This window comes from Tamandua tetradactyla, chromosome 13 (assembly GCF_023851605.1).
Source record: "Tamandua tetradactyla isolate mTamTet1 chromosome 13, mTamTet1.pri, whole genome shotgun sequence".
In the NCBI taxonomy this organism is placed as follows: domain Eukaryota; kingdom Metazoa; phylum Chordata; class Mammalia; order Pilosa; family Myrmecophagidae; genus Tamandua; species Tamandua tetradactyla.
The window spans coordinates 20,472,672-20,499,830 of NC_135339.1; the positions used below are offsets into that span (position 1 = coordinate 20,472,672).

Here is a 27,159-nt window from a genome sequence, read left to right on the forward strand (position 1 = left end):
TGTGCATTATTGATGCTGCCCTGTCTGTTAATCTAAGACACTCTCCTGTAAAGAGCAGAAAAGCAAATGAAAGAGCTAATTGTACCACCGACCTGCAGGGACCCCAAGGGCAGATCTGCCCTATCATGCTTGTGCAACTCTGCTTGTGCTTGGTGAGAGTGCCAGTGAAGAATCCTTGGGAGTCACCGTGCGTACGTGGCCCTCAGAAGTAAGTCATGGTGGCCAGAACAACGGAGAGGCAGAAACTCCCTTCCTGGAGAGTTATGGGGAATTTCCAACTAGATGCAATAGCTATAAGGGAACATGGAGGTTTGTGAAGCTCTTGGCAGGTAGGAAGAGGCTCTCTGGAGAAACAGGCAAGGGGGGAGTGGGAATGTTTCAGAAATCTCCTCTCGCAACAAAAAATGAGCTTCTATTTGTGCCTCAGAGAACCAGTTTGGGGTGGAGAGGCTTCAGGGTAGAGATAATTTAAAAATGAGGCATCCTCTGGGCATCTGGCTCCTCATTGAGTCTACAGTGTGGAGGAAGGAAGAGGCATAAATTAAGTTCCCACTATAAACTGGAAATTTGGAATTTCCCCAGATGATGTCTTTAAGAGAATGCATTACACACACTCATACAAGCAGACCATCGTTCTGCTTCAGTGAAACTTGGGTACAGATTTTGATTCTCAGCAAGATGGATAATTGAAGGTGAATTGCACAGTACTTTGGGCTCTTTGGGACAACAAAAAGAACTAGTGGACATTCAGTATCAGAAACAGCCTTTTCATCACTAAGTTTGCAGGAGCTTTCTTTAAGTCTTCTTCTCAAAGTCTACTTTTGCCTGCTATTATTAGGCAGTTTGGGCAAAAACAGAACTCGAGGACAGAAAATGGGACTATGCCATCCTCATTTTCTCCTTCCTCTTTCATCATGGAATTATATACAATGTTAATGTATAATCAGTTAGATTCAGAATGAAGGTTATGGTCTTTCCCTAGTGGCCTGGAATCAGCGTGGCTGCCCACTGACCCATCCATCGCACAGGCCTCCCTGCCGTGTAGGATTCTAGGATGCCTATCTGTCTGCAAGCTCATTCCCAACAATAGGATGTTTCCCTGGGCCCAGAAAAGATGTTCTGAGCCAGGTAGAGCTTCATGAAGCCACAGAGTTCAGAAAGACAGAAAGCAAGGCCACGGTCCAGCTAAGAGGTAAGCGTGCTGATCCTGTCGTGGCCCTGCCTTCACTCGTATGCCAGTCATTGCTTTTGTGTCTCTGTTCCTAGAAAAGTGGCCCCTGTGTTTCCAACCCACTCTTCCTCATCACTCACCTAGAGTCAACACACTCAGAATAAAAGGGGAGAGAAAAGCATATTGAGGATAAGGTATCTTTCAAACTCATAAATGCACATGTTACTGGAGAGTCCAATCCCTGCTAAGACCTGAAGCTTTGTGAAGAACCCACGGTAATGATAGATTTAAAAATGAGTGACTAAATCAACATCCCAATGTCATCCTCCGGGACCCCAGTTTCTTAACAAAGCATCTTCATTGCTCTCTCTCCCTCTTCTTTTTCCCTTTGAGCCCAATTTAAAATAATAATAATAAAACTTAAATTGCAAAAGCCCTAAAATGCCAAAAAGCCCTTTTCTAAAGTGGATCAAGAAATCATCAAGCTGCTAAAGTGCAGATTACAGACATATTCAGCTATCAAGGCTCCATCTCAGTCATTACCAGAGATCACACAAATAAAGGCTTGTCATGGTCCAGTTAAGCAGACTTAAGTTAGCTCCTTAAAACTATGACAAGTGACATCATAGAGGACAGGGTCTTTTAGGTAAGAAAACATCAAAGGACTTTAGGGAATGCCTTGGCACCCACTGCCTGGAGGAGTTACCACTGTGCCTCTTACAGCCACCAATTTTCTTCTTCATCCTAGCCTCTGAAATGCTTGTAGTGACCTGGACCCTTTCCTTCCCTGCAGCCCCAGCTCTCTTGAGGTTGAACCCAGGTCTCCTGTATGACCTCAGTGGCCACCTAAGTACAGCACTGACCTGGGCGCTCCGAATGCCAGGGCAGCCTGAGGCCAACCGAGTTGCTTCATAGATGTCTAAAGCCCCTGCCATGCACACAACACTACCACTCCCTCTCACAGATACCCAGGCATCCAGACGTAGACCTGTCCCTGCTTTTCTTCCACTTTGAACCTTACCAACTTTCTTTCTCACCCTCAAAATAAATTCCAAACTTGGCCTAACATACAGAACTCTCCGTAGCTTGGCTCCTGCAATATTTCCCTAGCCTGTGCTTCTGACCAAAATGGGGAGAGGGGAGGGAGATACAAGGTCAAAATTGAAAATTAAAAGGTTAGCTTGGAGACGGTACACGGGTAGTTGTGTGGTGGAATTCTTAACTGCCATGCAGGAGACCTGGGTTCAATTCCTGGCCCATGCACTTCAAAAAATCAAACAGAAATTCAACAAATGGTGCTTCAGTATTGAGATATTGACGTGGAAAAGAATGATATGTGAGTCCCACCATATAGCATATGCATACACAAAAAAGGTTGCCCTGGACTTCATTCTGTCTCGTGGTCTTCATGCCCTTATCATCTATCACATATCCATGTCTGGTGCTGGGGACTGAATTATGTCCCCAAAAAAGCCATGTTCATGTCCAACCCCTGGTCCTATGGGTGTGATTCATTGGTAAATAAGAGCTTTGAAGACATTACTTAAGTTGTGCCCAAACTAAATGAGGGTGGTGTTAATCGATATGGCTGAAATCCTTATAAGCAAACAAAATTTAACGCAAAAATAGAAGCCACAGGGAATAGCCAGAGGCTGGAAGTTAATGGAACCCAGAAGAAAAAGGAAAAGTTGCTGCCCTGTGCATTACCCTGTGACAGAAAAACTAAGAAACCCCAAAGATATCAGACAATCAGCTCCAGAATGCCACAGTCTTCAGGGAGAAAGCAACACTTTGTTGACACCTAAATTTTGGAATTCTCCTAGCCTCAAAACCGTGAGCCAAGAAATTCTCATTGTTTGAGCCAACCCACTGTATGTGTATTGTTTGAGCATCCAGGAAACTAAAACACCTGATTAGTGTAATTTAGAGCATACAGTAGAAAGAGTGTGAGCTTTAAGGTGGTTTTGTTCCCTGGTTAAGGTCATTTGAGGTCTACAATGAAAGGAATATTGACTTTGAGACTTAGGTAGCCCTTAGGAAGAACTTGATTCTACATTGTGCTGTATTTTTAGATAATGTTGAATTTCAGTTTCTTCATTTGTAGATTTAAAGTCAAGGAGAAAATTAAAAGCAATATTGCTAAGAAGCTGGTACAATATGTAGCACATAGTAGACATTTAAAATATGCTATAGTTTCATTTTTTTCCAACCTAAATGTATACTCCACCCAACAGAATATACATCTTACCAAATGTTCACAAAATATTTACCAAGGTAAAGTCATATTCTAACCAAAAAATGAGTTTCAATACACTGAGAAGGTGTCAAATCATATAAAATATGATCTCTGACCACAATGGAAATAAATTTTAATCAATAATAGAAAGATATCTGAAAAATTCCTGTTTTGGCCATATTCTCTAGCAAAACAGAATGATAGGCTATATATATATATATATATATATATATATATATATATATATATATATATATATATATATATAACATAAAAATACAATGTAAATATCAAAAGATGTTTAATAGGAACTGGCTCACACAACCGTGGGGATGGGCAAGTTCACATTCTGTAAGGCAAACCACAAGCTGGGAATTTTAAAGAAGGTTTTCAGTGAAGCTAGTTGGCTAAAGCAGAAATGAAATCCTCCCTTCTGAATGGTGAAATTAACACTCTTTTGGGGGGTGAGGGGGATTTTTTAAAATATTTTTCATTGTGAAATATATATGCAAAAAAGCAATAAATTTCAAAGTACATTGTAACAAGTAGTTATAAAACAGATTTCAGCATCTGGTATGGGTTACAATTCCACAATTTTCCTTCTAGCTGCTCCAAAACATTGGAGAGTAAGAAAAATATCAATATAATGTTTCAGCAGTCATACTCATTTGTTAAATCCTATCTTTTCTCTTATAAATTCTCCTTCTCCTTTGATACTTCTCCCAATCTTTAGGGCTCTTTGGGCTATGCCCATTCCAACTTTTTCATGCTGGAAAGGGGGTCGACAATATGGGAAAAGGGGATGGAAGTGGTTGATGTTCTTGAAGAGGCTGGCCCCTCTGAGTTCCAGAACTTATCTCGCCTAGGAACCATATGGAGGTTGTTGGTTTCTGGAAAGCAATCTTAGTGCATGAAGTTTTTGAAGAATCTCAAAAAGATCAGAGATGATCTTTAGGGTAAATAGGAATGATGTTGGTTGGGGGTTGGCAAACTGTGGTAATGAGCAACATCTAGCTGAAGCTTGCATAAGAGCAGCCTCCAGAATAGCCTCTCGACTCTATTTGAACTCTCTTAGCCACTGATACCTTATTTGTTACATTTCTTTTCCCCTTTTTGGTCAGGAAGGCATTGTCAATTCCACTGTACCAGGCTTGTCCCTGGGAGTTCTGTTGCACGTTGCCAGGGAGATGTTCACCTCTGGATGTCACGCCTCAGGTAGGGGGATGGGTGATGATTTTACTCGCAGAGTCGGGTTAGAGAGAGTGAGGTCACATCTGAGCAAAAGAAGAGGTTTTCTGGATATGTATTGTTTTTACTCCTTGTTCTAGTTTGTTAGCTGCCAGAATGCAATATACCAGAAATGGAATGGCTTTTCAAAAGGGGAATTTAATAAGTTGCTCGTTTACAGTTCTAAGGCTGAGAAAATGTCCCAATTAAAACAAGTCTATAGAAATGTCTAATCAAAGGCATCCAGGGAAAGATACCTTGGTTCAAGAAGGCCGATGAAGTTCAGGGTTTCTCTCTCAAGTGAGAAAGCACATGGCGAACACAGTCAGGGCTTCTCTCTCTCGGCTGGACAGGAATATGGCGAATACGGTGTCATCTGCTAGCTCGGTCTCCTGGCTTCCTGCTTCACGAAGCTCCCCGGGAGGCGTTTTCCTTCTTCATCTCCAAAGGTCGCTGGCTGGTGGAATCTCTGCTTCATGGTGCTGCAGCAGTCTCTGCTCTCTCTCTGAGTCTCTCATTCTCCTCTTTTATAGGACTTCAGAAACTAATCAAGACCCACTCAAATGGGTGGAGACATGTCATCCCCTAATCCAGTTTAACAACCACTCTTGACTAAATCACATCATCCAGGGAGATAATCTCATTACAGTTTCAAACATACAGTATTGAATAGAGATTATTCTACCTTTATGAAATGGGATTTATATTAAAACATGGCTTTTCTTAGGGGGCATAATTCCTTTCAAACCAGCACACTCCTGTATCAGAAAAGTTTCCATGCATTGAATAACATACAACCAGGCAGTCAAATATGCAGCTGGCCCTGCTGTCTTATGTTGCTAAGCATCCAGAAGCCTACAGAAGTTGGTGCTAGAAGGCCAATGACATCAAATATCTTCACGAAGCCACAGGTTGGGTTGTTGTTTAAAGCCCTTTTCCAAGTGGACAGGGAAGAGTCAGAGGGAGTTGTATTCATGGGTTGTCCTATGAATTAGTCAGATTTGGGCAGCAATAATACATAATGTACCAGTTTGAAAGTATTATGTACTCCAGAAAAGCCATGTTTTAATCCTGATCCAATCTTGTGGGAAGAGCCGTTTCTTTTCATCCTGATTCAATATTGCAGGCTGGAAACTTTTGATTATCACCACACCCAGTTGTGGGTATGACCTTTTGATTAGATGGAGATGTGATTCCACCCATTCCAGGTGGGACTTGATTAGTTTACTAGAGTCTTTAAATGGGGAAACATTTTGGAGAAACCTAAGAAATGACAGAGCCCACAGAAACTTCAGCGCTCAGAGCTGAAACAGATGCCAACATTTGGAGAACAGAGACACAGATATTTGGAGATATTTGGAGCCCAGTAGATGTTGCCATGAGATGTTAAGAAGCCAGAACCTGAAGAGAGCCAAGTGAAGCTAAGAGATGAAAACCAGCCCTGGAGAAGCAAAGTGAGGAACCCCCACAGGAACAGAGGCTGAAAGCAATGGAGCCCAAGAGCAACTAACCAGCAGATGCCAGCCATGTGACTATCTAGTTGAGAGAGGTGCTCCTGACCCACTGGCCTTCCTTGAATTTAGGTATCTTTTCCTGGATGCCTTAGTTTGGACATTTTTACAGGTTTACAACTATAAACTTGTAACCTTAAATTTTCTTTATAAAAGCCATTCCATTTCTAGTATAATGCAATCTGGCAGCTTACAAACTAATATACACAATAACACACAATCTCAAGATCTTAACGACTTATAGAACAAGTATTTATTTCTTGTGGTTGGCTGGGGTGGTTCTGCTTCAGCCTCCATGGCAGGTGCAGATCTGTTCAATGTGTCTCATAGTCTTTTCATAGCAAATGACAGAAGCACAAGAGAAGTAAGTAGAAACACATGATGCCTCTTAACTCATTGGCTTAGAATTGGCATGCTCTCACTTCTACTCACATTTCATTGGCTAAAGCATTGTATGTCCAAACACAAAATCCATGGGATCGAGAAGTACACTTCTTCCTGCCTTAGAAGGGGATGTATGGCAAGGGTGGTGGAAAGGAGAAAGTTTTGACAAGTAATATAAAGTACCTCAATTCCCAGGTTCAAGGGGCTATACATACAAATAATCGTGGGAATACTTACCTCATTCCCCACACCTAAGAGGTACTTACTTCCATGACCTTCTAGAGATGTGTCCAAACATCTTTGACAAGAGTAGCCACGTTGGAGAGCAAAAAGAGGAGGAGCGGGAATCTGCACCACTGGGGCACAGTGAGAACTGATGGCTCCACTGGAGACACCAGCTATTGGGCTAACCAGAGAGTGGTCCCTACAACGTGTTTAGCATGTTGCCAGGTCCCAGTGGCTTCTTAGAAACTACGACCAGCACCCATGGTTCTATCTCACATTCCTTCTTTTTACTGTGGATTTAATTCTCCTTCTATAGAGCTTTGCCAGACCCTAGAGACCCGGGGAAGTCTACCTGTAACATTGTACCTCTGATTTCAAATACAAGGCAATGAAAACCCTCAAAAATTCCCTCTGAAAAGCAATATTCTGAAAGCAGTTACTCTAGCCATGGGACACCATGATGTTTAAAATGGAGACAGACGAAATCTTAAGTAATTTTCCCCTCAAGTAAATACGGAAAACAGTGAAATGAAGAACAAGGATTAAAAAGACACAAATTGTAATTTGTTGGCTTCTGGAGTTTTTCCTAAACATATCATGTAAGCATTCTCCAAAGAAGAAATTAATTAAAAGTGTTTCTCCCTTCAAAATTTACAATAAAGTAACTGGAAATAGCATCTGAATGTGTCTCCAGACAAGAAACATCTGTGTGAAAACAGAAAAGAATCCTAAAACACTAACATATTCAGGTAGTTGGAAATATCCAGAAAACTAACTGCCATTTTTAGTTTCGTTCTAATTGTTTGGTATTTTAAAGAACATTCTGTATAAACTGGCTTATCACCTATTTAACCACATGTATTTGTGGTTTATAATATTTATTTACAAGCAAACTCCGGCTTTACGTAAACTACATATTCTTGAAAACATTGGTTATAAATACTAAAGTTAACACTCAATCTACAAGTAGTTTCCGACAGTCTTTTACATCTTCTTAATTGGACTGGTACTTTAATGATACAAAAGATATCAAAGACATTACACATCCATGGCTAAGAATGAGGTGGTAAGTAGTAAAGTACTAGGCTAGCCATAAAAACAATTAGTGAACCAAAAAGGCAGCTAACGAGGCAGAGCTCTCTTATGGAAAATTACATCTCAGCTACATATTGACATGGAGGGTGCCTTGGTGTACTTTCTAAAAAAGAATTTTTTTTAGTTCTTAAAATAAAAGCTTGGGATTCTGAGAGCAGAACGACTCTGGGGATATCTCGAGCCGTGATGGGGAACACGAAGCTTCCCATCCCACCTTTGCCTCCACCACAAATGCTGCCAGATGGAAAAGCCAAGAGGATGCATGGCGATCACGGCAGCTGTGGGGTATGCCATCATAAGCAACACCAGGGTAAAAGCTTTGGCAAAATCAGGAGGCATCCCAGAATCTGTCTTTTGCCGTTGCACAGGTTTGCACATTCTCTTATGGCAAAGGTCACTTTCCTGTTTTTTCATGATGACCATTTTGAGGCAGTGAAAGCACAGACAACCTTTCAGGATGGATCATCCAATATGCTCTGCTGTTCACAGTTCATTCTTTTGACTGGTATGGCCTAAGTCCCTGCTATAGACCAAGCACTCTTACAGGCACTGGAAATATGGACGTGAACAAAGCAGGCGAAGTCCTGTCCTCAAGGGGGTGACAGCCAAGAGGACAAACGACTTCCTCATCCTGATGAGAAGCTGGCTTCCCCACGATCCCATTCCCTGTTTATCCCTCCGGTTGTCTTTTTGGTGGACACCCCAAAGACATCGACACAGAGCCTGTGGATGAAATTAAAGGCCCCAAGGGGAGTTAGGAACTAACTTCAAGGTCAAGAGCAGGGCTGCGCTTTCATGGGAGCAGGTGAACCTTGAACCCATATAACATTCAGCTCAGGGGCAAGAATAAAAACAACTTCTACAATCTATGTACTCAGCACTTTATCTGTTTAACACATCACATTTTTCCCTCTCTCTGTCATCTGTCCCTCCACCCACCCTCTCTTTCTCTCCTCGCTTCCTCACACACATTCCACAATCAGAAAAAAAATCCTACCAAACAAATCCAAAGATACACATGGACAAATACACAAACAACACAAATACACGAACTACATAAATACACAAAGTACACACGATGAGCGCTCCTAAGGACACAGTGACATTCAATTCACGAATGTATCTAATACCTTATATACAAGAGAATAGCCACAAGTAGAAGCAAAAATACACATGCTGACATAAACTGTGATTCTCTGTCCAGCTGCCCCCCGAAGCTGCTCTTCCCACTACTTCTATAAGGTTCTGAAGATTAAACAGTTGGTAGCCAACTTCGTATACATGCCTGTAAACAAGAGGGCTCAGCTTTAAATAATTATGTCAAAGAAATGACAACTGTGCTCTTTGCCAGAACAGGGATGAATAATTACAAAGCCAGGACATAATTAAGCAATTCTGACTGTCGGATTCTTGAGCTGGCTCTGTGATGTGCCGGCCACGCATGCCCTCCTGGACAGGCCTGCTGCGCTGCTTTGATCTGCATTTCCCGCGCAACAAGGGGGGGTCACGGAGTGGTCATTACAGAAGCTTTGCTTTGGGGGCCTCACCCTTCTCTGCAGCCAGCTTGGTGCTCTATGCATTGACACAGGCGTGATTCAGTGGTCAATAGTCAACAAAGATGTATATTTTCCTTAAAATCCCAGGAAATAAGCAAAGCCCAGCTGTTGCAGGTCTGGAAGAATCCACTGCAACATTAGCTATCAGTTCCTAATGAATAGACGCATCCTTCTGTGGAACAATCAGAGCTCAGACAGAAGGCAGCTTTGTACAACAAAAGCCAAAAGGCAGCAAACAATGAAGGAGAGATGTGACATCATGGGAGAAAGCGAGAGAGAACGCGTCCCTGGGCACTGGGGCCTGACAGGTTCCAAATCAAACCTTTGTGACATAGGGGGCTGATTAGTTCCTGGATGAGTTTGCATTTGCGTCAGCCGAGAACACCCAGACTGCCCCGTTCCCTACCTCCAAGGCAGGGTCTGTGATTGGAGAGGCATTTTCCATTCTCCCAAATACTTTATGTCAGGAATAAAATGAAAACAGCTACCCAAATCAAGGCCCCCTTGATCATCCATCAGAGCATTTTGTTGAATCAGCACAATAGGCCTTTGCCGCCTCGGAAAGGACAGAAGCCAACTTGAGATTCCGATCCTGTTATGAAAAATAGGTCTTCACCAAGTGTGCTCAGCTCAGCGTTGGCAATTCACAGGCAGGAAATTGCTCTCCACTTAGAAGCCAGCTCCGGGTATACACAAGCCTCCCAGAACATGCATATGTATATATACACAGAGATGGATAGTGTGTATACACACCTGCATATGAACAAACATGTCGGCACACACTGTGAGCAGGTGAGAACCAGCCTTTTTAATCCAGTTTATTAATTCAGCAAGGAGCTCATTTGGCCTCTTTCGATTTGCAACAAAAGTACCGGTACATAGCTCGGAAAACAACAGACAAAAGGGAATTGCCTGCCATGCACGGGAGGCACACGGTTTCAGGTGAAACCAGGAACACAGAGAAATCTTCTCCAGTACTTGAAGCATCAGGGCATAAATAGAACACTAAACTGGAAGCACACACCCCTGGGTTCCGGTCCAAGTTCTTCCTGGGCAGGAAACTACGGCCTCTCCCAGCTTCCTCGGCCACAAAGTGAGAATGCAGACCAGGGGACCCCTGGAGTCCTCGCCAGCGGAGACCTCAATGGAAAAAACTGCAGTCCCCATGCTTTGTAGGCTTTGTCTCCCAAACAACTACTGGGGATTTTAAAGCTTAATACAGTTAATAGGTTAGCAGGATATTAGAGTCAATCACACCAACATGAGCTAATTCTCCAATTGATTAGAAACTAATTTGTAACTCTGAAGAGCATTTCTGCTGATGTTGCTAATGACTCAAAGAAACAGCCAATACTGGGTTTTAAGGAGCCATTCTCAGTTGCTTTCCAAAGCAGGGGAGGATTGGCATCTTCCCTGCCCCTGCTTCTCCCCTCCCCCACCACACTCTTACAGAAAGGTCCTGCTTTTATATGTTTTACTCATTTGGACCTCCAGAAGGTTTTACTTGAACAAAGAGATCCATAGGGAAAATATTTAGCTCACAGTTGCAGAGGTAACAAAGCAAAGAGAGAAGAACACGGGTTCTGTGGTCACAGACACTGGGGAAAGTTCCAGCTTGGGCAATTCTGAGCAGTGTGACCTGGGCAACCCAATGGACTTCTCTGGGCCTGAATGACCTCATCTGTTCAGTCAGACTAATCCCTTCCTCCAACCTTACAAGGTTATGTGAGGATTGCAAATATGTATGCAAAGAAGTTTAGGACAACGTTCTGAGTACCTTGCCCAAACTTGGTGGGTGTTACGTGTATCACCCATTTGGATTTTCAGTGACAATGTAGAGCTTCCCAGGTCAGAGATGACAACAGTGGGGAGAATGTCAATCTCTTCTGGAAACTGTGCACATGAAAGAGGAAAATGCAGGATGGGCTGCAACCTAGATATTATAAAGACTTCATTTGTTGTACTTCACTGGTTCAGCAACATTGGCTAATCTCTCGAGTATTTTCACCAAAAAAAAAAGAATGGAAGCCAGGAAAGAAATAATGAAATATTTCCTTCAAAATATGAAATAATTTGAACAAAACTACAAAAGCCAGAATAACTAAAAGCAGCCACGAGCAATAAGTCAAACCTACGCCTCAACAAGGAGAACTGTTAACACTTTAATAGCTACAAAATGAATCATTCAATTAATTTCCCACATGCTGAAACAGGTAACAATGCCCTCATCTGCCAGTATTATACCCTCCATACCGTGTATTTCCACAACTGTTAGCAATTTTATTCCTCATAATGGGAAATAAGTTGTACCTCATGGATTCAGGGAAAGAAAGTGGCCTGAGGTAAGCTGCGAGCCAAGCAAATTGATGAAAGAGATTTCATTTTTCTGTTTTGTTTTTGTTTGTTTTCCTTATCTCCCTTCATCATTCCTAATGCATGTGCAGAGTGCAATACGTCAATAACCGAGGACAAACTAGACCTCTCAGATTTCTCTGCCAGTGTTTTCATCACACAAGCTGCAATTCCACAGAGGTGACTGCAGGTCCACAGAGCCCCAGGTGGTGATGGGTCTCCAAAGGGTCATGCCCATTCCCCAGCCTCAGGCCTCACTGAAGGATTCCAACTGCTCCCAAAGAGATATTCCTCGTACCCTTAAAATTTTCCTTGTACCTGAATCTAAGACTCAGAACCAAATTCCCCTTACCTCATCAGAGCTGAAATTAAGATAATACCATGTTAAGTTACACATCGTCAATGAAGACTCAGCTGGTGAAGACAAGTCAATAGACAACACTCCAATGAACTCTGGAGAACCACATGTGGGGAGCACACATGGGCCTGGGGATGTATTGTCAAAAAAAAATTGCCCTCCACGCTAACGATATCTCAGATGGCTACTGAATCCTCACCTGTGGATGGGAGAACAAAGTTCTCCTCTAGCTTCCCTTTGGTCACAAGAAAGAAGGGCAGCCTGTAAGCACCAGTAGACTACTACCTGTCCAGGTGCTCTCCTCTTTCTTTTTTCTCAGCCCCAAATGGCAGAGGCCCCCCACTTGAAGATAGCATCTTCCAGACATAGGAGTGAAACTCCCCCCAGAACTTCAAATAATCATGAAGTCCCCTGATAATGAATCACAGGCAGATTCAGATTATACCCAGTCCAGCCTCACATTTGGACAATAATGTAAGGATGGCTGAAACCCTGGTATGAGATCCCACCTGCATGCTAAACACACAGGAGGACATCCTCCATGCTCCAAGCCAAAGGCATGAGATAGCATACACATGTCTGCTGCTGGCATGAGGACCAGGGAGTCGGTAGCTTACCTTGGGTTTCACCACCTTCATGAACGCCCCTCGGACCAACGCTTCCTCACGTTCCTCTCTGGTCACTTTCTGGGCATCCAGAAACTTCAATTTGGGCAGCTTGTGCAGAACAAAGCATCTGGAAGGGATAAACCAGAGACAACTCAGTAGGGCTGGGATGACAATCTCAAAGGTCCATGCAATTTGTCTGATCCCCAGGAATCCACACCATCCGGTCTTCAAAAGTGTAGATATTGGCTGCTACTCTTCCTCTTTTCCTTCATAAAGAACAAACAGTCACTCTTCAGGGAAATCTGAAAGTTCCATTTTATACAGACATACAACTAAACTTCATAAAGCACAATGGCTGTACTTGATTCAAAGAGAGATATGTACACACAGATACAGCACTCCTGGATTACTCAGCAGGCCTCTATCTATGTGTTTGTTCCCTTCCTTGCTTCTGGAAAATGGGTACCACTTCCTCATACACAGAAAGTTTTCAGTAAAACTAACCTACAACCTGGATGCAGCACTTAATGCCATGGTCATTTCTACAGGTTATATGCATTGTTCTCATCTCTGAGATATTAAAAGATCTTCAACTGGAAGCTAAGCTATGAGACCCTGACTTGCTATCCAGAAAAATAAGAGGGTATGTAGGTTATAAAAGCAACCATAAGACTTTGGAAAAGAAGTAAGGAACATGTATAACTGAAAAATGTTTTCCCCAGGCATCAAATAGAGGTCATGAAGACATGTTCTCATCATCACTGAGATGTTTCCACTGGCATTATGAAGATGGGCTTTGTCATTGAGAAACAAGAGGAGTTAGTTTCTAGGGGGATATTAGCCCAGCAAATGCCACGTGCTCTCCACTCCTATAATACTGTGACACCCATAATGGATCCAATCCTGCTTGTAATGAACTGTTCCAAAAAGGTATATGTGGAACTGATAAGACAATCCACTTGACCAGGGTCATAGGCAAGTGCCCAAGCCTTTCAAAACTAAAAGTTAGATACTCGCTTATAATTCTTCCTCAGTGACAATCCTCAAACTAGATACTCCCCATCAAGCCTCCAAACTCCACCAATCACACAAGCAATTATTTTGATCCTGACCTTCTTAGGAAGGACAACCAAGTCCCTAGGCCACACTCAAGGACTTAGCTTTGTCTCAACATAGATGTTACTTGGGTTATGCAGCCTGCCCCTTCCTTTCTGGAGGACCTGACTTCCACCCCAACAGGTGGAGGACATCACAAAATGGTCATCACATGCCTGTCCGAGTCACACACTTCCCGACCACTCAGAAGCCAGAGACTGCAGCTCTCAGTGGCCTTCAGTGATAACTTTCATGCTCCTCATTTTTTAAAGTCAGAATACTCTGAAATTCTTTCTATTGTGGTAATACATACACATATAAAATTTGCCACTCTAAATGTATGAGTCAGTGGCAGTCATTACATTTACAGTGTTCTGCTACCATCACTACCATCCATTATTAAAACATTTTCATCAACTAAAACAGAACTTCTGACCCCGTAGCAATAGCTTCCCATTCCCTCCTCCCCCCAGCTCCTGGTAACTTCCAACCTACTTCTATTTCTATGAATTTGTTTACTTTAGGTATTTCATATAGGTGAATATATGTCCTTTTGTGTCTGGCTTCTTTAATTTAGCATAATGCTTTCCAGGTTCATTTATAGCATGTATTAGAACTTTCTTCCTTTTTATAGCCAAAGAATACTTTTTTTTTTTTTGAGGTCTACTTTTCTTCCCCCAAAATGTCTACCCCAATGCCCAAGTTCTTAGAAACTTGTCTACTTTTCACTTCCTCCTGGCCACAATCTATTATACTCTTTCCTATTTCTCCTTGAGCCTCTCTCTAAGTGCCCTCTAGCCTTATCTCAAATCAGGAAAGTTCTGCAGAAGGCCCAAACTTCCCTTCCACCCTCCAGCAGAACTCCCACCAGCTCAGTCAATGTCAGAGAAAACTTCCATCTCCCGCGTGCAGCAGCGAAGTCTTGATGACAACAGATTCTTTCAAATGAAGACACGTACAGACGGAAACAATATGTCAGGAGTGACGCTCAGAGGAGTAAAGACACCCACTAAGTGTAGGGTGGGAAAAGATGAATATTCAGGTGAAGAAAACATGAGGATTAGAAAATCTGCCAATGTTTAATGACGGAATGAAAGATGCCTTCACAGGGCTGGCAGCAACTGCGGCGACAACAGACGGTGCATTGTCAGTTCGCCCCACTTTGGATCACAGCCCTGAAATCAAAGGAGAGGGAGAGAGAGGTGCTGGCTTTTAAGCTAGTTAAAAATTTCAGATGATAAAGTGCTGCTGTTTTCAGAGCACTCTCCTTATACAGTCCAAGAAACAGGCTTTGAAAAAGGCTGCCGGGAAGCCCCGGGACTAGGAGGTACTTGACTCCCTCCCTGAGTAGCCAGCCTGCGGTCTCCCAGAGATCAGCAGCTTGGAGAGGTTTGAGGGACACTAGGCCCCAAATCGATGCTCAGCTCAGAGTCCAGCGGCCCTTCCTTAGAGATCCATTCTTTCTTTTCTTATTCAGACATTCACTCATTCATTCATTCACTCTCACTCATTCATTCAATTCAACAAATAATTATCGAACAACTCCCAACTGCCAGGAACCAAGCCAGGAGCTGAGAATAAGGGGGTGAGCCAAGCAGACAAGGCCTCTGCTCTCAAGGAGCCCATGTTCTAGCTCAGGGGTGTCCACGCTTGAGCATCACCTGGAGGGGCTCTGACCTGGACGGCTGGGCCCTGTCCCAGGAAATCCTGCTTTGGTAGATCTGGCACAGGGAATGAGAATAGATGTTTTTAACAAGTTTCCAGTTGCTACTGATACTGCTGGTCTTACCACCACACTTGGAGAACCACCATTCTCGTGAAAACAGTGCCCAGAGGAAAAACAGGTAGCGGCTTAGCCTTACAGGGCATTATGAGGACGGTAAGAATAGGACTTTTCCACCCAATTCTGCTACGGCTCCACCCCACCCCAATGTCTGTGGGAACACACCAGAGCTGTGGGGACACATCTGTCCCTATTCCTTGGTGGTTGGGAACCAGCTCCGAACATTAATGTGCAGAGTGATAAGTCAGTGGGCTTCCTGCTTGCCTGGCTCTTCCTGGTCTTGGGAGATCTATTTCCCCTTGCTGCAGGTCATGTCAAGGCGTCAAAAGCCACAGCTTCAATCCTGAGTGTAATACAAGTTTGCCATAAAAATACAAGAAAGGATTCCCAAAGCCACAGAATGAAGGTTTTTACAATATCAATTCAAGCCTTGTAAATTTAATCCAGGGTTATTTGTTACACCCAAATCTCTTTACTGTGATGTATTACTTAGTTACTGGGGTTATCACAGCCGTATCCTAAAGTTGCATAGTCCATAAAACATTTCAGTTAACAATGCGGGAAGGTTAACTCCCCCAGATAACCTGCAATCACAAGGGCTAGTCCAGATGACATGCCTCTGTCAGCTTCCACGAGCTATTGATGGTTCAATCAGTTTGTTTTGAAGGTAAAGTACAACAAAAGGGCAGTAAACTTATTCAGACTGTCAACAAGGGCTATCAGGGATGGGGCTTGCAGGTAAGTAATTCTGGGTATTTTAAGGCTATTATCAAACAGCAATGGCTGAAGGAAGAGACAGCTACTAATAACACAGAAGGCAGCTATCATAAACCACTTTATGGCAGAAACCCCCCATCTATAAATCCTGCGACACCCGGAGTCAGACTCAGATTTATAAAACTGCTTGTTAAGCCAGGGCACTGCTTAATGGAAAGAGATCCATCTAAGTTCTAAGTTTCATGTCCCTAGCTCCAGAGGGCAACTCCAATTTTCCTGACCTTCTCAAGGTGGCTCCGGGGAAGCCCTGGAGCTCGACGAGCCGTGGAGTCAGAGGCTGCTGGGTGTGATGTGGAAGGTGAGGTTATCGGGAGAGCAGGGATCCCGGGAAGGTGTGTAAGGACCCATCTGTCTCTGTCTAGAAACTCTGATTCTCTAAAAGTAAGAGAACAGCACACATAGCTTTTCAGGTTCTCTCCCTCTTCTAGAGAGTGTTACAGCTTCTTAAAGTACCCCTTTAAGGAGAGAGCTAAGTCTGGTGGCAGGAGAAAAGGAACAACAAAATGTCCTTTTTGTTAACCTCCCAAATCAACTTACTCTGCCCAAATCCTCTGGAGTTTTTCATCTAGGTCATAAAGAGAGGTGATGCTGCTTTCCCACTCTACCCCCTGCCCACAGCTGCCCCCCCAGTAATACCCCACAACCACCAAGAAAACAAGAATGGGTCGTCATCATCTACTCCTAAGATTCCCTTCCATGTTTCTCTCTCATAAGTGACTCTATTTAGGAAATACTATGTTTCCCCATCTTGACTGGACATAGGGGCATAGGGTCATTGGAGTTTTTCCTACTTCCTTCTATATACATAGCATTCTCTGCCCCTTTGCTTTATTTCTTGCTTCCATGGGAGGTGGGGGTGGACATGGCATGAGCTACCTATGCCCTACTGGGAACCCCTGAAGGCCATCATGGCAACAGATCCATGATCTGTTTTCAATATTTCAGAATAGGTGGGCACACCAACAAAACAGTAGGCTTCTTTGCTTTCGGCCGAATTATATCAGCTTGTTTCGGTAATGCTGGTTGCTCCATGCTGATGAGAAGCACTGAGCAACTGTTAAATGAGACTGATTAACAAAAAAAGTTAACAATGGCTTAAATACAGCTTATCTGGGAGACCAAAGCTTTCAAACGTGCGGGGAAAAATTACAGGAGGGAGCACTTCATGATGAGGTTTGGAACTAACTAGGCAGAGGAAAGAGCTCACACTCTGAACTTATTTGGCTGTGTCACCTGGATTCAGTCTCTGCGCCTTTCTGAGCCTTGGTTTCCCCATCTGTGCAATAAAGTGAATGGGCTGAACGACTTCTAAACTCGCCTGGAGCTTTAGCTCGGTTGAACTGCACGTGTCTCAAAGTTAATTTACAATAAACACATCCACATCCTTATGCTCCTTTCTTGTTATTCCAATTTCCTTATGTCATCGCCACCCCCCACACACACACCTTCAGGTAAAGGAGGACTGTGAAAAAAAAGTCAGTAAAGACCAAAGAGTAATGAACAAACACAGTAAGTGGAATAACTCCAGATGCTCTGAGAGATGACAATGAGCTCACTCTAATGAGCCGAGGTGAGCTCACCTACAGCATTAATGAATGCCTGACAACAGCCAAAGGCCAGCTGACTCTCCTCACAGTTCACCGGCAGCATGTTTGAAGTCTCTGTACAAACAATACACCCACAGGACAGACCAAGGATCTCCACAGAGGGTAACCGGCAATTACGCTGTGGGCTTCTGCCACTTTGATCTCTGGGTTGTGACCTTTGCTTTCTTGTGATCTTCAAAGCCCACATTGTAGATGAGCTGGAGAATGCTAGCTGGGTTCTGTAAGCCACAAATGTTACAGCTGCTCTGCGGCAGGGAAATGGTGGCAGCCCAGGACAGCCAGGAGACAGGAGACGTGGCAGGTCTCTCCCTCCTGCCTTTTGGCTGAGTGCTGCAGACACTGGGCAGACACGCCCCCACCCAACCCCGCAAAGGGTGTCACATTTTAAATAATTTAAAGCTGTAAGGAATCTTGAGGGGTCTCCTGGGGAGGAGGGAGGAAGGGGGGGCCACCCCGAGACTGGAGGGGAAGGAGAGAATGAAAGAACAAGGTTTCAAGGATGGAGCCTGGAGCCCGTGAGACCCACTCTCTGATGTGACAGGTGAGTCGACCCCCTGCAGACTGTAGGCCCTCACCCCATTCCTCATTCCATTAAGAAGAAAAGGAAAGAAATGCAGAAGACCAGAAATAGACTGTACGGGACCCTCAAGCTTCCCATCACAGATTTAGGCCGGCACTGGAGCCCCTGGGCAGCCCCAAGCGGCTTCTGAGCACCGTGGTAGTCTCCAGGCCAAGCCATGCCTCGCCGCCCTCTTCCTGCCCAGGCCCTCAAGGCAACCAGCCATCACATTGGCCTCCACTCAGCATTCACCCTGAAACAGCAGCACGGGGTGTCCACACAGCAGAGCAAGCATAGGACAAAGGTTCTCTAACAACACGGCCACAGGCACTTCTCAGCCATGAGCTATGATGCGGGGCAGAGGGAAACTCCAGGCATGGCTTCTCGCCCCCACAGCAGGCCAGGACGCCGCAGACCAGCTCAGCAGTACGTCCATATTCACACACGGATTTAATGAGCCTGCTATACCGTGGGGACGTGTGCCAGGAAAATCCAACTGGGCGCGCAGGGGTAAGGAGGGAAGCAAAAGGGGTAGATGGGGGGGAAGGGGAGAGGGAGTCAGCTAGAAACCGGAGCCACCAGGCAGCCATTTCCAATAACGACATAAATCTAGTCACTCTCCATTTCTGGTCCGGTGGTTGGCCACAGCAAGACCTAAAACTGGGCTGACCCCTCTGAAATCAGCATCCACCATGGAAGTGAAACAACCACTTGTTTTGATGTATGGCTGGGTGACAGATTATAAATATTACATCACATAACCACCGAGGATGCCAATCAATAAGAAATTTTTTTTAGACAGCACTAAATGAGCCATGGGTTCTTGCTTCTGAATACACTCTTTTAAGGCTCCTACTATTGCTTAAATGATTAATAGAAGACATATTGTCAGAACATGTACTCAAAGTGAAAAACAGTAAACTGTAGAAATATCATTCATTTTTTAAGCAATTTCCTACTGAAAATGTCACATAAATTTACATAGAGTCTGTACTATTAGACCCTGGGTAACAGCTAGAAGGAAGGCAGACCTCACGCTTTGGGGATGAAGGGCCAGGAAAATATTTTACCAAAAGAAAAAAGGCAGATCCATTGCTTTGTAGAAATCCAAATGCCACAGGAATTCTGGATTCAGAAGTCATATTGTGAAACTCTAAAATTTTTCAGGGGAATGTAACTTGGGAGATGGAACCGAGCAGAGTGGGAGCAGAGCGCGGCACATGCCGGAACTCCAGGCCGAACGAAGCAGAGCTGCCTCGAGACCACAGAAAGGAACGGAATCACACGGACACGGATTTCATCCAAATGCAAGTGTAAGTGCATTTTAAACACATTCAAAAATAATAAAATCAATACAATTTTAAGTGTTAGAGGATCGGTCTGCTCTACCACTGAACAACCAGATGCCATACAGCGGATGTAAAATCAGACGGGCACACATTTCACATCCCCTCTACTCTTCTCGGCTCCCATTTCTTCTCGGCGTGTGAGCATCTTGCTTTCATGGCGGACACGTACGGATTTCCGCAGGTGATTTTGACTAGGTGTGATTCTGCCTGTGTGCTGTCTCTAGCATTCAGTCCCTCGCGGCAACTTCACCATATGTGCACTTGCAAACAGCCTTCCCAGCCCCAGCCTTCAGTGCCTTCCAGGGGTCCAGGACTGCGGTGGGGAAGATGGGTTTGGAGGGTACCCAAACTCAGGAGATGAACAGCTCTTCTAGAATCAGGCCCTCCTTAAAGAATGAGGACCCAACAACCAGGGCTTGGATTGCATCTGAACAACAGTCCTTGGCTTAACTCCCTTTCCTGACTTTTAAGTGCACATGACTCCTAATCGGCAGTGAGCATCTGGGTCTCTGAGCTGCCCAAAGGGTGCTGCATCTGTCTGCACATGTTCAGCTCCTGAGAGGGAAGGGTAATTCCAAGCCACTTCCAGCAAACAACAACCAAACCCCTAATACATTCCCAGCACTGTTTTAGGTGCTCATAAAGCTACAAAAGACTAGAAGACCCAAACCTTACCTATGGAAGTTTAGTATCTTCATGTTGAAAGACATGAAGTAATGAGAGAAATATACAAAATGGAATATATAAAACACTGCATGATGGTGACAGATGAACTGGAACTGCTAGAACCCCCAGGGATTTTAAAAACCACTCAGCCCAATATCAGAATCATACTTTTTTGTTTTAATTGCCACAAAATGAACCAGAATGTCTTGCGTGATTCGGAGCCATATCTCTGGCTAAACACGACTCACCTAGACGAAACTCCCCATTTTAAAGGTCCCGCTGGCAAAGCTAAACTTACACCATGAGTGTTTGTCAAATGTGATCAGTTACAATGAAAAAAATAATTGTATTGATTTTTCTTTTCATTGTACAGCCTGATATGCCCTTTATTTGCTACTACTTCTCTCATTCTAGAAAACAAAAAAACAAAAAAACAAAAATTTGCCTCAAGTTGGATTCATCTGTTACTTTCTGGCTATATACTTTCTGGTGTGTGAATTGAATGGAATGAATAAAAAGAATGAATGACTCTGTGTATTACATAAATATGCATACACACAGACACAAACACACACATACACACACATATGCATGCATATACTCATACACCTACATACATATATAGAATTTATTTTTAATGATTAAACACAGACCTCTAAAGAAAAAAGTCAAAGAAAACAAATAAAAAGGTCCTAAACAGTACTACGTTTAATAAAAATATTTATTGGGCAAACTTTCTTGGATTTTCCTGACCCTTCCAAGACACATCTTGAAAACAAATTGCTCGAAAAAGATAAACTATGCTTTTAATCACCCCTGTGCATCTGAAACTAGGTTGTTCAATACTTCAAAGTTGCTAAGAGTCTTCAAGAAGCAAAGTCAGTTCTAAGTGAGTAAGCAATTTAAGTGCTGATTTAGAAATATGTAACACAAATACATATTTAGAAATATGTTCCCTATTAGAGCAACCATACTTGTACTGTCAGAATATACACTCAAATCCCAAGTGAAAGTATTTACAATGAAGAAAAAAACAAAAGGAGGGTTCAGAGCTCTGCTCTCAGGTGGTTTAAAAACCAGTGAAGGTTCCCTACAAAATTAATTAAGAGACACAGAAAATGAGGTTAAAGGTATATGCTTCCCAATAAAGAAATACAACTGAATTCCTGCAGCTTTACTTATGTGTGTGTGTTTTTAATCTACAATGTTCAGTAGTCTTCCTGGTATGGCACACAGTACTACAGTTCTACCTTTATACAAAATGAATGCCCCAACTACATTCCTTCATGGGTCACCACAGATCATAGATTTTTGTGCATATACCATTAGAATGAGTTTCTTTCAAATCATTATCTTCCTTGGCCCTGACCTCTCCACATGTAATTTTCAGTTCCTATCTGCCTTGCATTTCCTTCCTTTTACTCTTCCCTTCTCTCTCTCCCTCCTTCCTGCATTGATTAGGAGTGGGATGTTCACGAGCACTTATGTTATGAGAGTGTGTACACATATAAAAAGATCATGAAAACGTTTGCAAAACAACAATCAAGAAGGAAAACGCAGAGAATTTTAAATGAAGGAGAACAGCACGGATTCAGTAAGCAGTGTAACACTAAGAAAGCTCCCTGGGAACAGTGAGTTTGGATCAGGGATTTCAAACCCAAAGGTTTAGAAGTTGAGAAAAGAAAGAAAACTTTCCTGACACATTTATACTTTGATCCCCAATTGCATGGTTGGTGGACATTAACGTCTGTTTCACGGTAGAGAGGCATGGGTCTTTGTGGGTCTCCTTTTGGGATGGCATATGAGCTCTTTAAACTTTGGTGGCAAGTGGCCTCTCTCTAAAAAAAGTGATTCTGAGAAAGATCTTAAAACATAGAGCAGGGGTCAGCAAACTACAGCCTAAGGGTCAAATCTGGCTTGTTGTTTTTATAAATAAAGTTTTATTGGAACATAGCCATTCCTGTTCATTTATGAATTGTTTATGACTACTTCTGCAGTAATAACATCAGGGTCAAACAGTTGCAACAGAGAATTTACGGCCCCAAAAGCCTTATTTCCTATCTGGCCCTTTACCAAAAGAGTTTATCAATCTCCAACCTAATGCGCCCAACAGCTTTTCAACTTTCCTGGGTTCCTGTGACCTCAGTGAAGGAAGACAATGGATACCAATAGGTCAAGAAAGTTTAGCATTGTTATGGGAAGTCCACATTTACCAAACATCCACTAAGACCCCCACAGTATAATATCAAAACCAAAAGGTGTTAGTTTTTCCTTCTCCCACCATGTTCAGATAACTAAACACTCACCTGTATCTCCTGTAGTCTTCCTCATCCTTTTCCAAGCCAACCAGCTCGTTGGGGCATGCCACATTCCCCAGCAGGCTGAGGTACTCCAGGGCTGGTGTCACTTCTGCCAGGTGATCGAGCAGACGCTCCACATCAGTGATGTGACAAAGGTTAAGGATCTTAGTGCAGGAAGACAAAAGGCTTAGCAAGGAGCATAGACCATAACTGACAGTCACAACCTTGCAGCTGACAAGCCTACCCCCTTTGAGATGAAACGAGTGAAGTCTGAAATCACTTTAGCTGTGGGTTTATGGCACTGCTAGTTTTTTTATTTCCAATGTTGGGGACATAGACCAACTTTTCTCTGAGCAGGGAGACCTAGGTCCAGATCACAAGTCTCTTTCCTTTATGGTTCTGTTTTTCAAAAAAAAAAATGATGAAAGCATAGATTCCACATAAGAAAATATTTCACAATAAGCAAATCTATAAAACGCCATTTTTTTCTAACAACAAAGGCAAGAATGATTTCTGAAGACCTCATTAAATATATATTTCCCCTTAGGGAAAATGTATCATGAAAACATGTAGGAATGACATGAACACAAACAGGAACAGGCACCCTCTCCTGATTTGAAAGCCTACAGTAGAGCTAAGCATTGTTCAGTGGCCTAGCTAGTGGCGATAAAGTATTGGGTTGGAGAAAGTTGAGAACAAAGCAAGAAGGAAAAAACAAAGAGAGTAAATTAGGATATGTTCAGTCAAGTTAGGCAGGTTCAAATTCATTTATTGAGAATCTTCTGTGATATATAGCATATATACAACATGAAGGAGAATGAAAGAACAAAGATTGAGGAGGAACATGGTGGTGAGGCTATTCCATGAGCCACCTCTCAGTAAGCTCCTCTGCCAATTAAGGCAGATAATGAGGCCCATAACCAAATAAGGCAAGATTCACATGTTCAGGGGTTTCAGGTATTGGGAAGGACTTATTGATAACCTAATCCACATATCAAGTCCTAGCTTGAGACAGATAGAGATGAGTTGACCCCTAGGGAGGGTTTGGTTCCAGAAGGCCGTGGATGGAGGCCAGATTCTGACATGGCAATGGAGATTATGGAGGAGAAGAATATGCCAATGTTAGCAGAAACAACGGGAATCCTTGCCAGGAACACAGGGTAGGCACACAGGGTCAGAACATACAGGGTGAGCGACATAAGTCAAAGAGTCAGGGCACCATTCCTAGGAGAAAGCCCAAATGGACCTAGAAAAGAAAGATGAAATCAAGTAAAAAAGCTGTGCTTGTTATCTAATCTTGGAGTTTTACCCAGATTTTCTCATACTCCAAACCCAACCAATGTTTGAATCGACTCCCTAACATACCTGCCAAAGGTCACCACAAGGTAGCATATTCCAACTCTGACAACCACAAGAGAGAGTTGTGCTTTCCACTGGGATTGAATGTCCTTCCAACTTAGGATCACCAAGAATAAGTCAATTTTCTCTCCCACATGACAACCTTTCATACATTTGAGCTCAAGTGTCTTCCTTAAGTCATTTATTCACCAAGCTAGGTTCCTTCAAGCATGTTTCATAAAACACATTCTGTTATCATATGTAAGAACAAATGCTATGCTCTGAGGGGCACGGGAGAGAATGAGAGGGAGAACATAAGCAAAATCTGGAATAGCAAGGGGTACAGGAGCATATTCATCCACTGTTTGCTTCAATGTGCTTGCATCGTCCCCATTTCCAAAACAACAACAGGAAAATGGCATTGAAGCTGTTACTCTTTCAAACGTTTCAAAGACGCCACCCAGGAACAGCCACAGAAGACCACTGGACTGAGGGCCATGGCAAGCACAGACAAGAAGAGAGAAGGCACCAGAAGGGAAAAAGGGTGGAAATAAAGTGGGTAAGCAGCTAGGAGTTGAAACCTTATCGTATCTCATCATTGAAGACAAAATGTATGCATTACTTTTTAAAATGAAGTTTAATCATCACACTCTTTAAGAAAATCACCTAATATAACTAATTAAAATGACAGTGAACAATTTCAGAGAAAATGCTTGGCTTTTGCAATAGGCTCTTACATTATAGTCGTCACATTCCTTAACAAAAAAAAAAGGAAAGAAAGAAAGAAAAAGGGAAAAGGAAGAGAGTCCTGGCAGTATTCTCTCAGTATGCTTTAGTTGGGGCAGGGACACTTCAGGGGGCTCTGGGCTTTATAGTCTTCCTCAAAATGTTTCAAGTCCCCTTCCAGTGCCTGGGACTGGCAAGAGCCAGCGATGTCATCCAGGTGGCAAGAACCCCAGCGTTGATTTCTCCCCTTCAGCATATGTTCCAATCCCCTCCTCCCCAACCACCCCAGCCACATCGGGTCCATTAGACGCACCACACACCTCTAGAACTTAGGTCTAGTAGCTTGCCCGAAGTCTTTTAGACAGGCCTTAATTCCAGGGAGGGGTTAGGGGTGTGTGCTGGAAGGGCCAGTCAGGCCACTGGCCAGCACTGTATGTCTTTTGCAGGATTTCAAGAGAATGGCTGCCAGAACGGTGCTTATGTGCTGAAAAAAACCAAAATAATTCCTTTGTAGACAAGGGCGTGCCCTAAAGGAAGCTTCGCTCTTTACTATGGATGGAAAAGTTTGCTCGAACCATAACCTATTTGCCTCTTAGGGACAGACTTGTTAAACTTTGGTGTTTTTCATCTACTATATGAAGGTGGAAACGTGAAAGAAGGGAAGTCAAAACTGGCATCGAGTTAGTGAGTTGAAGTGCAAGCGATTTCCCCACCTTCGGTGGTCAGTTATGGGAAGCCTAGCACACTGCCATTCGGGGAAGGAAACCCAGTTTAATTCAAATAAATCTTCACATGCATATATACCCTGAAGTTAATAAAGCTTGTATATGAGGACTCCTTGTCTGCAGAGGCCCCATCCAAGGGAAAGGCCCTAGTGAGATGATCATCCTGTCACATATTTTTGTAAAATTTTCAAAAGTAGGCTATTTAAACTGCAATCAGTCAATATCACATTCTTCATTCTGCCTTTTTCCATCACCCCTCGCTCAAGTTGGGTGACAGAGTGACTGGGAGCTCTGGGGACCTTGCAAGGGGACACTGTATAGAAGTCACATTTAATTAGGACTTGCTATGGTATATTTATGTGGCTTGCAGTCACTTCTGTATCTGGTAAAGTTACTGCAATGTTCCCGGTGGGATTGGTTCCAGTAATATCCCTAGCACCCACCAAGCTGACACAAACATGCCACACAAAGCTGATGACAAAATGGCTAATAACTTCATCAATTCAAAGAACATTTACAATTAAATTCTTGAACATACAAACACATGCACACACACACACCATTATATGCAACTAATTTAAAATGTCCTCATATCTTATAGCTCATAGAGAAAAGAAACATGCTAGAGTTCTCCCAAAATTTAACAATCCTGACTTTTTGGAAACATTATCAGTTATGAGTGGCAAAATGAAAAGAAAGTGCTCTAAACTATTAAAGGTGAAAAACAATTTACAATCAACCAGGCAAAGAGATGGAATTATCTATTTTCTCTAGTGAAATATTAAAAAATTTCAACATATCATAAAACAAGGAAGTTTGCAGGAAAAAAAATTAAAGAAAAAAGTTTTTTATACTGGCAGGTCCAACAAAAATTATATGTTACTGTTCTATATACATTGATACTTGTGATATTTGTCAACTCTGAAAAATATATTTGCTTTGCTATATTGCTTATTCCAAATAAACATTCATTTTTATACCTAACTGTGCATTCATATCTATGCAGCCTTTGTCTTTAAGAGGGTCCCCACAAACTGTCTAAGCTCAGACCCCACATGACCTAGATGTGCCCCTGAGCGCAGGAAGGTGTGGAGATGTAGACTAGCTCCAACATTTTGGCCATGGGAACTTCTTGGGAAATGATTCTGCAGTCACAGAAGCTTCACCCATCCTGCGCCAATGAATCCAAGGGGTTTGCTGGAGCCCGCCTCCTTTTAGGATAGTCTGTGGTAGAAGCTACTCCATCCTCCTAAGCCTTTCAGCTACCTACTAAATGGTAAATAGAGTTGGGCCAGGTGGCCCCCTCCACCCCAAATTCAAAGCAGCATCACCGATTCCATGGCAGCTCTGTGCCAGCCTTTCATCTGTATGCTGATACCAGCACTGGAGGGTGAAAGAGGAGAAGGGGTTTTAATTGGTTTCTTGGTCTCCCGGGTCAGCAAGGACAAACACAGCCCTGTCTTGCCTGATTGTGAGCCCTGAGATAGAACTTGTCACATTCCTTTTTGTCA

At 43.1% G+C, this 27,159-nt stretch overlaps 1 protein-coding gene and 1 long non-coding RNA gene across 25 annotated transcripts in view; one reads left to right on the forward strand and one right to left on the reverse strand.

Moving 5' to 3' along the window:
* The window catches only part of LRMDA (leucine rich melanocyte differentiation associated), a 1,434,085-nt gene that overhangs the window by 561,021 nt on the left and 845,905 nt on the right, over positions 1-27,159 (reverse strand). For 22 of the 23 annotated variants that reach the window (XR_013161455.1, XM_077124815.1, XM_077124812.1 and 19 more), the window contains 2 exons: positions 22,866-23,003; positions 12,733-12,850 (listed from right to left, as the gene is read on the reverse strand). Coding sequence is in view for 22 of the 23 variants with exons in the window: in XM_077124815.1 (XP_076980930.1) it covers positions 12,733-12,850; positions 22,866-23,003 (256 nt within the window). In the remaining variant the exon portion in view is untranslated. Of the gene's footprint in view, positions 1-5,388; positions 6,477-12,732; positions 12,851-22,865; positions 23,004-27,159 lie in introns of those variants that run through there. The other variant, XM_077124824.1, reaches the window with a different exon arrangement.
* Positions 18,083-26,538, forward strand: LOC143653668 (uncharacterized). 2 transcript variants are annotated; one of them, XR_013161466.1, is made up of 5 exons: positions 18,083-18,526; positions 18,941-19,054; positions 19,712-19,857; positions 24,651-24,756; positions 25,370-26,538. It is a non-coding gene; the product is annotated as an uncharacterized LOC143653668 (long non-coding RNA). The 2 variants fall into 2 exon arrangements; XR_013161467.1 differs by having other exon boundaries at positions 18,944-19,054.